General features: G+C 54.1%; 1 protein-coding gene across 2 annotated transcripts in view; it reads left to right on the forward strand.

The window, feature by feature from the left end:
• Nucleotides 1-5,262: 5,262 nt before the first annotated feature.
• Nucleotides 5,263-12,163, forward strand: part of FRMD6 (FERM domain containing 6) — an 8,392-nt gene continuing 1,491 nt past the window's right edge. The window contains exons 1-10 of one of the 2 annotated variants that reach the window (XM_010181112.1): nucleotides 5,263-5,361; nucleotides 6,061-6,151; nucleotides 6,390-6,505; nucleotides 7,180-7,256; nucleotides 8,355-8,541; nucleotides 9,538-9,693; nucleotides 10,287-10,352; nucleotides 10,443-10,511; nucleotides 11,089-11,263; nucleotides 12,059-12,163. The exon at nucleotides 12,059-12,163 is cut by the window's right edge and continues 252 nt beyond it. In XM_010181112.1, the coding sequence (XP_010179414.1) occupies nucleotides 5,263-5,361; nucleotides 6,061-6,151; nucleotides 6,390-6,505; nucleotides 7,180-7,256; nucleotides 8,355-8,541; nucleotides 9,538-9,693; nucleotides 10,287-10,352; nucleotides 10,443-10,511; nucleotides 11,089-11,263; nucleotides 12,059-12,163 (1,141 nt within the window). The remainder of the gene's footprint in view (nucleotides 5,362-6,060; nucleotides 6,152-6,389; nucleotides 6,506-7,179; nucleotides 7,257-8,354; nucleotides 8,542-9,537; nucleotides 9,694-10,286; nucleotides 10,353-10,442; nucleotides 10,512-11,088; nucleotides 11,264-12,058) is intronic. The other variant, XM_010181113.1, reaches the window with a different exon arrangement.

The following is a 12,163-nucleotide window of genomic DNA, read 5'->3' on the forward strand; positions in this document are numbered from 1 at the left end:
GCATGCAGAGCTCTGCTGCTCTGCCCAATTCCCCGGCTGGTTCGTGTCGGTGTTTTTCCATGGGGCTCGCTCGCCCTCGCCGATTTTTGGCTAAAGCAGGGATTAATCCAAGCTCTCTTGCTTGAAAGCGATGTTGTTTGGTTTAAAACTCCCAGTCCCGAAGGCGTTATTGGGGTTTGGTCAGAGGTACTGGCTTTTTACTATCGTTTTATGAAGGGGTTTCTTTTTTTAAACTGGGTTTATTCAGGCTCTTTAAACCCCGGAGTCTGTAAGCAATTATTCCATTACATGAAAGTCAGTACGCTGAAAAAGATTAATTCAGACCAGATGTAAAAATAAATGCGAATTTCAAATTAAGATGATGTCAGCTCCCTCCTGCTAAAAAAAAAGAAAAGGAAAAAAAAGCAGCCTTTGGACTCCAGATGGAGTATACAAATGATGGCGGTGGTTAAAATATCTGCCTGCTTCTTGATTGAGTTTTATGCTTTTTTTCCCTCATCTGAAAAGCAGCCTTAAGATATTTTTCAACCAAATGAAATAAAAAAGCGCTTTTCCCCGTCGCTGCTGGGGCAGGGGAGTTTATGGAGGCTCTGGCGTGGCCGAGGAGCTCTCCCAAATGGAGAATGGAGTCAAATCTCCCTCTGCCTGCTCCAGGATTAAAAAAGTCACTCGATTTGGCTTCGTTTCGGCGGATCTGGAGCTGGAGGCGAGGATGCCGCTGGGCCAGAGGGGGCTCTGGATGCTCAAGGCACAGTTATGGGCATTTCGGCCTAAAGTGGAGCTGATTTTTGGACTCTCAGTGCATAAAATGCCACGCATTTCATAGAGCAAGGATGGATTCATGCGTTGATCCCACGTACGGGAGTGGGACACTGGGGATGGGGCTCCCCAAAAGTGTTTTCCCTCCAGAAGGAAGGGTTTGCCCAGGGTTGGAGCATCCTGAGAGGGATTTATCAAACAGGGAGGTCCGTGGTTTGGAAACTGGGGGCTTTGGGGATGCGGGATGGTGGCGCTGGCCCTTATGGGTGCTTTGTGGTCCAGGGAGCGCATCCCGCAGTCAAGGCTTGGAGATTTAAGGATGCTGTTGGTAGTGTGGGATGCAGGAAAGGCGGGCAGAGGTGCTGCTTTGCATCCACATCCATCCCTTGGAGCAATGCCTGTGGACCCAGGAGCAGCACCTGGGCATTGGGAAGTTTTGGATGGTCACTGGCGATGCCAGGGGATGGTTCATGAAGCTCCTGGGAACGCGATGGGGATGGGATCTGGAGCCGTGCACCCCTGCGGGATGGGGGGCGCCCTGCTCTCCCCCCAAGCCCATCTTGATGCAATGGACGCTCTTAGCTGATATTGCTCTAATCCCAAAAGCTCGGGGGAAAGTTTTCCAGAAGGAAATAAAATGGAAGGGGCTGGTTTGACAGCAGAGGAGGGAAGAGGAAGAGCAGGCGCCGTCCGTCCCTCCCTTGCTGGAGCCTGCGCCAGCGAAATCCATTTCTGCGCGCGTCCTCGGCGGAGCTCGGGCAGTTTATTTATATTTTAGTGTGCCAAAGCAAGGGAACGAAGAGCCCTGGGATGGCTGTGGAAAATCGACGCTTCCAGGCTGGATTTGTCTCCATGAGTGGCAGAGGGATGGATGGGAGGGGAGGTTTGGGGGGACCTTTGGGCACCTCCAGTGCTCAGGGGCATCTGCTGGGGCTGGTGGGGGCTGGCCCCTGGCTGCCCGGGCTGAGTTTCCACCATCCAAATAGCTTTTGTGGTGGATGAAGTAATGTAATATTTATAACCAAGTCCTTTTTCCCAGTGAAGGTCTCTTTCATCTGCCTCCCTTCGTTAGGAGGAAACTGTTGAGTTCATGAAGGATTGGAGACGATTTTAATTATGGGACAACCGCAGGCGGGAATTAATCTGGCTTTTGGGTTCGGAGAAGCTGCATTAAGCGATGGCCTTAAAACTTGTAATAACAGCTCGCGCATACCTGTGCCCTGTGATGTGGGGTAAGACCGACTCCAGACTCTTTAAAAACCAGAAATTCCTGCCCCGTGAATTCATCTTCCCATCTCGCCCTGCACTTTGGGCGGCCTCGCGCTGCGGGACAGCCCGTGCCTGTGTGCGGGTCCCGTGCCGAATCCCTGCCCTCGCCCCTGGAACAAGAGCCTGGCAGTGGGTTAGGCAGCTGATAGGGCAGAAATTTAAAATAAATTGATAATTTGGCAAGCAGGGGGTGAATTGCATCCCAATTTCTATTCCCTATGGCTGTTACGCTGCTCTGGCATCTCCATATGATCTGGACCCAGCCTCCGCTTGCCCTCCCCTGCCTTTGCAAGCCCCTGCATCGAGTAAATCCCTCGCCGAGTCAGCAGCACTGGCCCCGGCTGCTTTTCCAAGCCGGGAAGGGTTCAGTGTGCCGTGTTTGCTTTGCAGCAGAGCTTTGCAACGGGAGTTTATCCCGTGGCGCTGGGATGAGGAAGGGCGATGATATTTGCTGGATCCAGGAATTTTCTCTGTGTAACCTTGAAGTTGCAAAGCGTGTAAGGGGTTTGCAGTGCATTCCTGTGGAGTTTTAATGCTCTTTTCGTGTCTGGAAGAGTTGGATATCCCAGTGCTGTGGATGCTGATCCATCTTCTTATTCCCAGTGTTTTTTCCAGCCGGTTTTACTCTCTGCATAGAAAATCCCTTGCAAAATTGCCCAGGATTGAGGTTTCTTCTTGGGTCGTGGGGTGACACAGCTTTCCCAGGGAGGTGCTCCCTTCAGTCTGGGCTTTTTCCAACTCAGAGCCATGCACAGAAGCCGCTGGGGGTGAGGGCAGTGGCGCGGGGGTCTCAGGGAATCAAAGCTGACATTGTAGGAATGAGCAACAGATGCTTGGAAAGAATTTGCTGGCGTCTGGAGCCCTGGAAAGGGCTTTTTGTGCCTCTTCCCTAAATCAGCTCCAGAGGGATGGCAGAGCCCCGCGGGGCTCTGCCATCCCTCTGGAGCTGATGAGGGTCTTGTAAAGCCACCAACCAACCCCAAATACCAAAAAACATGGGGTTTTGTTATTGCTATTATTATTTTCCTCCTGTGTTTTGCTTGCTGTGCTGCTTTGGCTCCAGTGATGCTGATGCCAGCTTGTGCATCCTTTAATCCCCCATCGCTCGGGGACCAATCTAGGTTGTAAATCCATCGACTGGGAATGAGCATCCCTGGGATGCCACAGGTCGCTTCATGCCCAGCCCCACGTTGGTGCATGGGAGCTGGGGCAAGGACGTTCGCCAAATTCCTCCAGCCCCGTTTCCTTCAACGCTGGGATTTGTAATGGACCTTGAAACCAAGCATCCACTGTGCTCTTTGCTCTTGGCTGGGATCAGTTGGGCACTGTGCACGGATGCAGTGCACAGGATGTAATGCACAGCCAAAATGCATGCCCACAGTGCATGGCCACAATGCACAAATGCAATGCGCAGATGCAGTACATGGCCATGATGCCCAGCTGCAAGATCCACGGCCAGAATGCACAAATGCAGTGTATGACCACAATCCGCAGCTGCAAAGTGCAAATGCATTGCAGAGACGCAGTGCACAGCCACAATGCATGGGTGCAATGCATGGCTATGATGCGCAGATGCAATACACACGTGTCATGCATGGCCGCAACATGTGCCCACGATGCATGAATGTGATGCACAGATGCAATACATTGCCACAATGCACAGCCACAATGCACTAATGCACTGCACAGATGCAATACGTGGCCACTACGCATGGGTGCAGTGCATGGCCACAATGCATGGCCATGATGCACATCTGTGATACACAGATGCAATGCATGGCCACGATGCATCCCCATGATGCACAAATGCAATGCATGGGTGCAATGCACAGCCACAATGCATGAATGCAATGCATGGGTGCACGATGCATGGCCGTGATGCACAAATGCAGGGCTCAGATGTGATGCACAGATGCAATATGTGGCCACAATGCATGGCCACAATATGCTGTCACAATGCATAGGTGCAATGCATAGATGTAATACATGGCCATGATGCATCCTCACAATACATGGATGCCATGCATGGCCACGATGCGCAAATGCAATGCACAAATACAATGCACAGATACAATACATGGCCACGATGCATCCCCATAATGCATAAATGCAATGCACGGCTGCACTGCATGGCTGCAATGCATGGCTGCAATGCATGGACACAACGTAGGGCCACAATGCGCCATCACAATGCGTAGATGCAATGCATGGCCAGGATGCATTTCCACAATGCACGGAGGCCATGTATGGCCACGCTGCATGGACGCAGTGCCTGGCCATGGTACATGGATTCAACGCTGCCCAGCCAGAGTGTCCCCATGAGGGAGCATCACCTCTGGATTTCCCAACTTCTGCAAAACCCCAGTAACTCCCTCACACCGAGTCACCTCGGGGCACGTTTTTCCCCCCGCTGTACAAATATGCAAGTTAAACTGTTTTGGAAGCCAAAGGCATTTTTGTTTAGACCAAAGCAAATATTTGGTGAAGAGGGAGACTCTCTGCTGTCTTCTGTGCCAGCGGAAATCTGCGGGTTAGAAAAAAGAGAGAACTGGTTTAGAGTTTAAAATTCCTCGCTCCTTGTGCATTTGTGTCCCTAGGGACGGCTAGGGGGTAAAAAGGGCTTAGGGAATATTTGCCAAAAATAAGAATTGTTTGGGGTTAATGTTAGGACGGATTCACCGATGTGGATTTAAGCAACCACTGGAAATGGTAAATCAGCAAATCAGGGCTTGGGTTGATTTTATTTAACCCCCGTCAAGAGCTGGAGCTGGGGCAAGTGATGCTGGAAGGGACATGGAGGAGACCCTGCACAGGCCCCTTGCTGGCAGCAAGCCCCTCTGCACCCCCACGCTGCCCTCTCTGGGTTTGTTCCCAGGCCTTTATATTTATTTTTTCTTTAATTATGCCAGGAAAGCCTTTCCTGAGGTTTTTCTGACCCCGAGGTGGGACACTAAAACTGCTGGCTCAGGGCTTTTTGGGCTCAGAGCTGCCTTAACCACGGGGCCGGGGCCGGGATGCAGGGTGGCTGTGATGGGGTGCACTCAGGGAGTAGGTTTTGGGGTGTTCACTCTGCTTCTGGGGGATGCAGTGATGGATGGGGAAGGGTGTGGGAAGCCGGGGATGCTATGTGTGGATCTCAACCCCCCTCTGACCCACAGGGATGGCTGCTGCGGGGACCGAGGCTGCCCCGGCCCAGCACTGAGGTGCCCCCCACCCATCCGCGCCCAGAGCACGATGAACAAACTGCCCTTCCACAACAACAGAGTCATGCAGGACCGCCGCAGTGTCTGCATCTTCCTCCCTAACGACGACTCCCTCAACATCATCATCAACGTAAGGCGCTGCGGGGGGACCAGGGCAAAAAAACCCCTCCCTGAGCACCAAGGGTTTCATCACACCCAGGGCTTGCCGATGGCTGCGTTTGCAAGCTCTGGTTTAATTTTGAGCCTGTTTGCTCTTGCCTTGCCAGACAAACATGCAAATTATCGCCCCCAAAGGCTGCAGCAATGTTTTATGCTCCCGTGGTTCTTCTTGCCCCGCTGTGCTGCTGGCAGTGCTGGGTTTTTTGGGGGGTGACCAACCCACAGAGAGGAGCGGGTCCTCCCTCCTTCGCTCCTCACTCCACGCACCCATGGTGGATTGCAATTCAGCCTCGTGTACCCCAGCAAATATGCAGGCTTTGATTCGGATTTAACATGAAATGCCCCCGCTTTTTATTTATTTTTAATTCCCTGCCACCCAATATTCTGTTTTCTGACCCCAAATCCACCTCCCCATTGCTGGGCTGGTTGCAGAGAGGTCTCCACCACTGCCTGCAGCTCTCAAGCTGCCCCATGGTCCCCTGTGCATCGCATCCCTGGCAGCGCTCAGGTGCTGCACGCAGGAGGGGACCCTATTTTTGGGGACTGCCATGGAGAAATGAGCCCCACAGCCCAACCTGTCACCCCCGTCAGGGACCTGGTGGGGGGGGTCGGTGTCACCCACCTAGCTCAGATGCAATGGGGACCATGTGTGGGGGTTTTACTTTTGCAGGTGAAGATTTTGTGCCACGAGTTACTGGTGCAGGTGTGTGACCTCCTGAGACTGAGGGACTGTCACCTTTTTGGGCTCAGCGTCATCCAGAGTAAGTGCGGGGCTTACAGCCAGCCTGAGGCCATCACGGCTCGGCAGGGTGCCACCGGGGGTGCATGTTTGTCCAAAAATGGGTGCCCAACCCTTTGGTGGCCTCTCATTCGGTGACAAAGAGGTGATGGACCCCCCTATATCACCCACCAACGGGTCCAGGGGGCTGGGGCAGGGCTCAGCGGGATGCAGGGGACACAATGGGGGATGCTGATGCCACATTTGTGTCCCACCCCCAGACAATGAGCACGTGTACATGGACCTGGCCCAGAAACTCTACAAGTACTGTCCCAAGGAGTGGAAGAAGGAGGCCAGCAAGGTCAGCGGTGAGGTCTTGCATGGAGAGCTGACGGCAGTAAGGCCACCTCTGTCCCCATCGCAGGTCACTTCCAGGACACGGGAAAACACAGCCGAGGGGTGGTGGGGGCAGGGGGGGGTCACTATGCCAGTGTGGGGCAGGGGGGTGGGCATCCGAAATAAAACCCAGGTCATGTTTGATGGCTGTTGCCCCAAGTGCCACCACATGCCCCAGCTGGGGATGTCCCCTCCACGCTCCCCACCCTGGCGCTGTGATTTTTTTCCCTTAGATTTCAGCAGAATTTTTAAGGTGTCCCTTTTTCCAGTTTCTAAAATCAATAATTTGGCTTTTTTCCCCCCAGAACACCTTTTAATTATTCCAATGCACCACGCCAAGGGGGTGGCATGAAGGCTCCCATGCTCGCGCTGATACAGGCGCTGGTGGGAAATAGGCTGGGGAGGGATGGTGGTGGCAGGGGATGGGTCTCAAACCCAGCTGCCTGCTTCTTGTGATTCAAATCCCCTTCGTGTTTCAGCGTATTGGGGAAAAAAATGGACGTCATACCCTAATTCAGGAAAAAAATACAATTAGCGTTAGCAAATGAACTCTTCCCTGCAGCTTTTAACCATGGGGGTGGCTGAGATGAACCTAGCCCCAGGCGAGTTGAGGTGAGGGGCCGGGGCGTGATGTGAGGGTCTCCACAGGAGCCCTAAAAATCTCCTCCCTTCCAGGGGATCGACCAGTTTGGCCCCCCAATGATCATCCACTTCCGAGTGCAGTACTACGTGGAGAATGGCAGGCTCATCAGGTAAGGGTGCTCCCATCTGTCTCCACTGCCATGGGCACCCACTTGGGCTCAGGATGCCCCTTGGGTGCCTCTGGTTCGGGTACCGCTCAAAGCCTTGGGATGCTGTGGGGTGCTGTGAGGTGCTGCTGGCATCCCAAAACCTGGGGCTGTTTGTGGCTGGGTGCTGTCCCCATGCAAGGACAGGCGAGGAGGGAGACTTTTAGGGGGCTGGGAACATAGTGTTGAGAGGTTTGTCACAGCTTAACCCATGACGCCACCTGGTTTTCATTCATGCCTCTGTCTGGGGCTGGGTGGGAGCTTCGAGTCCTGTGTTCAGTTCTGGGCCCCTCACTATAAGAAAGATGTTGAGATTCTGGAGTGTGTTCAGAGAAGAGCCACAAGGATGGGGAGGGCTCTGGAGAACAAGCCTGATGAGGAGCGGCTGAGGGAACTGGGCTTGTTTAGCCTGGAGAAGAGAAGGCTGAGGGGAGACCTCATCACCACCTACAACTGCCTCAAGGGAGGCTGTAGAGAGGTGGGTGCTGGTCTCTTCTCCCAGGTGATGGGGGATAGAACAAGGGGAAACGGCACCAAGCTGTGCCAAGGGAGGTTCAGGTTAGAGATAAGGAGGAAGTTCTTTACTGAGAGGGTCGTCAGAAGCTGGCACAAGCTGCCCAGGGAGGTGGTGGAGTCACCATCCCTGGATGTATTTAAAGAGCGGGTAGACGAGGTACTTAAGGATATGGTTTAGGGGGTAGACAGGAGCGGTTGGACGTGATGATCTCGGAGGCCTTTTCCACCCGAGCCATTCTGTGATTCTGTGATTCAGGTCCTGTTTTAGGGGGAAAAAAGAGTGATTTTTCAGGCTCTTGGGCGCATGGGGACATGGTGGCATCAGCAGGCTGGAAACTTGAGCACAGTGAAGCAGCTGCGGTTTGCACCACTTAATGGGACCCAGGGCTTTAATGACCGGGGGCAAACGGCTCAGCACCCAGCCCTGCTCACCCCTCATGGACAGCAATGTGCTGGGGTTGTCTCCCACCCCCTGGTCTCGGTCATGGGTGGGTGGGTGTGTGAGTAGGTGTCCCACTGGCTCCCCTCTCCTCCCCTCTCTCACAGTGACCGGACTGCGCGCTATTACTACTACTGGCACCTGCGGAAGCAAGTGCTGCACTCGCAGTGCATGCTGCGCGAGGAAGCCTATTTCCTCCTCACTGCCTTCGCCCTCCAAGCCGACCTGGGCGACTTCAAGCGTAACAAGCACTATGGAAAATACTTCGAGCCCGAAGCCTATTTCCCCTCCTGGGTAAGTAATTTCCCCCCCACCTATGAGGTGGTTCCCCTGCAAAACCCTATGAGTATGTGGATCTGGGGTGCTTGGAGGTTTCCCAAGCGGCTGGCGTCGCTGCTGCCTCCCTGTCTGTGGCTTAGTCCTGGTTATTAATAACACCTGACAACTGTTGGGCTGCAAATAGCCACGGGCAGGGAGGATTGGGGTTGATGTGGCGGCTGGGGTGGCTCACACCACTGCTGAGGGGTCCCGTGGCGGTGTCACTCCACCATCAGAAGGTGCATCCCCTTGGGCTCTGCAGCCTTCTGGGAGCTGGTGGCCTCTGTGCTGGTAGTGGCTTGGGATAGTCCTGGAGGGAAACTGAGGCAGGGCACGGGGTCCCCTTTGAGCTGGGTTCTGGGGCAATGCCATCCCAACAACTTTATACAGGATCAGAGTAGGGAGCAGGCAGCAGCAGCACAGGCAGCTCCTGGCTGGGACCCCTTTAGGCCAGGGACCACCCTCCCCACAGCGAGGCCCCAGCTCCAGCCCCTGTGGGATACCCAAATCCAAGTCCATTTATTACCAAAAAGGCAAATGTTAGTTAGAGAGGAGCGGTGAGGGGCTGCATGGCCGCATCTGTTGTGCCCTTGGGCCCATCTCAGCCACCCCCATGGTTCCCTGCAGTTGGGGCTGGGAAAATCAATAAAACTTGTAGGCACCATTGCCCAGTTTCTGGGTTTTGCCCCAAATCTGCCAACTTCTCCTATTGTTGGATGTGTCACTGAGGAGCGATGGCCCTGGGGCTGTGTCCCCAGCCACACAGGGACGCTGTGGCTCCCCCCTTCCTCAGGCGTCACCGATGCTATGAGCTCCATGGGCCGGGTGCGCCTGCACTTCCCAGCGGAAAATCCCGCTGTTGGCTGCTGCATCTATTTTATTTTCGCTTGCAGGTCTCTATAACAGAGCATACTGCTCCCATTTCCCTTTTCCCTGGAAATCACAGCTGCCTTGCTCTTCTCCTCTCAACAGGTCGTCGCCAAGAGGGGCAAGGACTACATCCTGAAGCATGTCCCCAACATGCACAAAGACCAGTTTGCCCTGACGGCCTCCGAGGCCCATCTCAAATACATCAAGGAGGCCGTCCGGCTGGACGACGTGGCTGTGCACTACTACAGGTTGTACAAGGTGAGCCCCAGCCGCCACATTTCAGATTTAGGGCTGCTTTTTATTGAAAGTAGTAACCGGCGAGCAACTCCTAAGGTATTTTGGGAAGAGCTGTGTTTGAACTGGCACTCGCTGGAGGGCAGCGCTTTGCTCCCAGAAGCGGGGAAATGCAGCTTTTTATAATCCTCTCATTTTCTGCAAGTTACAGAGAGGCAAGAGGTTCGCTGGGGTGTGAGGAGGCGGCTGCAAGGTTTCTGGGGTCTTACTTTTTGATAACCCCTCCCTAAGAAATAAAGGCTGGATTTTTCTTCTGGGGAAAAGTAATTAGTTTGCTGTGAGCTGGTGCTTTGCAACCCATTTTGTAGCATCATAAAGTTAAAGAGGAGAAGCCTTTGGTAGAGCACAGGTTGCCGGTGCAAGAGCAGGTTGAGCACAAGCCTAAAAATGCCCCAGCTCTGTTTCTGAAGCTGCTTCCATGTTTCCTGAGGTTAAACTGGTTTCACAGACCCTTCACTGGGGTGTTCCTGGGCGACAAGGGGGGCAGCAGACGCATTGCAACCGCTTCATGGTGCAAACTGTGTATTGAAAAGCATCTTTATTCTTCTCCCCTGTAGGACAAGAGGGAGGTGGAGGCCTCCCTGACGCTGGGGCTGACCACGCGGGGCATCCAGATCTTCCAGGTAAGCGGCTGAGTGATGGCGATGGTGACAGCTTGGCTCCTTGCCTGCTGCCAGCGTCCTCAGCCAGGCCTGGCCCTTCTCTTTTTGCAGAATTTGGATGAAGAAAAGCAGCTGCTCTACGACTTCCCCTGGACAAACGTGGGCAAACTGGTGTTTGTGGTGAGTGCCGCCATCCCTGTGCGTTCAGTTTTGGGCCCCTCACTCCCAGAAGGACATTGAGGGGCTGGAGCGTGGCCAGAGAAGGGCAATGGAGCTGGGGAGGGGTCTGGAGCACACGAATGATGGGGAGCGGCTGAGGGAGCTGGGGGGTTCAACTGGAGAAGAGGAGGTGAGGGGAGACCTTATCCCCTCTACAGCTCCTGAAAGGAGAGGGTAGCGAGGGGGGGTCAGTCTCTGCTCCCCAGTAACAAGCGATGGGACGAGAGGAAATGGCCTCAAGTTGTGCCAAGGGAGGGTTAGGTTGGATCTGAGGGGAAATTTCTTCCCCAAAGGGTTCTCAGGAATAGTCTGCCCAGGGAGGTGGTGGAGTCCCCATCCCTGGAGGGGTTTAACAGACGGGGAAATATGGTGCTGAGGGACATAGGTCAGTGGTGGACAGGACATGGTTGGGCTCGATGATCTTAAAGGTCTTCTGCAACCGAACAATCCCATGATCCTATGATTAGGTGGGCTACAGCAGAACTGGGTGGGACTTAGAGTGTTTTTCTCTCGGGGCTGATGTTCCCTCTCCACACAGGGTAAGAAGTTTGAGATCCTGCCGGACGGGCTGCCCTCAGCCAGGAAGCTCATCTACTACACGGGCTGCCCGCTGCGCTCCCGCCACCTCCTGCAACTCCTCAGCAGCAGCCACCGGCTCTACATGAACCTGCAGCCTGTGCTGCGTCAGGTCCGCAAGCTGGAGGAGAACGAGGGTAGGTGAACCTCACCAGGGGTGCAAATCCCACCGGTGCTGGGCTCCAGTTCCTCCCAGTGCCCTGTGTCCCGTCTCCAAGCTCAGAATGTCCTTGTGCAAGCGTAAGATCCTCGTCCTCCTCTTCCTTCTCCTCATCCACCTCCGTGTCTTTCATCTCCTCCTTGTCATTTCCATCTCCTTCCTCCTTATCTTCATCTTTTTCCTTCTCCTTGTCTTTCTCATTTCTTCCTCCTCATCTTCTTCTTCCATGTCCTCCTCCTCTTCTCTTCATCTTACTCCTCCTCATCTTCATCTTCTCCTCCTCTTCTTCCCATCATATTCTTCCTCTTCCTTGTTCTCTTCATCTTTCTCCTCTTCTTCCTCCTCATCCTTGTCCTCATCTTTCTCCTCTTATTCCTCTTCCTCATCCTCCTCATCTTCCTCTTCCTCCTCCTCTGGTTCCTCCTAAACTTCTTCATCATCATCATCTTCCTCATCTCTTTTTTCCTCCTCCTCCTCATCATCATTTTCTTCCACCTCCTCCTCTTCTTCCTTCTCTTCCTCCTCCTCTTCTTCCTCCTCCTTTGGAGGGGCAGCACAGCACAGAGCACAGCAGGTCTGAGGCTCCCCATCCCCAAACACCACCAGGACAGGGCTGGGTCCTGATGTGCCACTCTCCTGACCTTGGTTGTCAGTGTCCCTGGGTGCCCCTGGGTGCCAGGGGGTGACCATGCCCTTCCTGGGAAGACCAGGACACCCCGGGGAGTTGGAGTACAGGCTGATGCATGCTGACACCATGGTGCTGCCTTTGCAGAGAAGAAGCAATACCGCGAGTCCTACATCAGCGACACCCTGGACCTGGACATGGAGCAGCTGGAGAAGCGCTCGCGCGCCAGCGGCAGCAGCGCCGGCAGGGTCC

Source organism: Mesitornis unicolor, unplaced genomic scaffold, assembly GCF_000695765.1.
Source record: "Mesitornis unicolor isolate BGI_N332 unplaced genomic scaffold, ASM69576v1 scaffold37143, whole genome shotgun sequence".
Lineage (NCBI taxonomy): Eukaryota > Metazoa > Chordata > Aves > Mesitornithiformes > Mesitornithidae > Mesitornis > Mesitornis unicolor.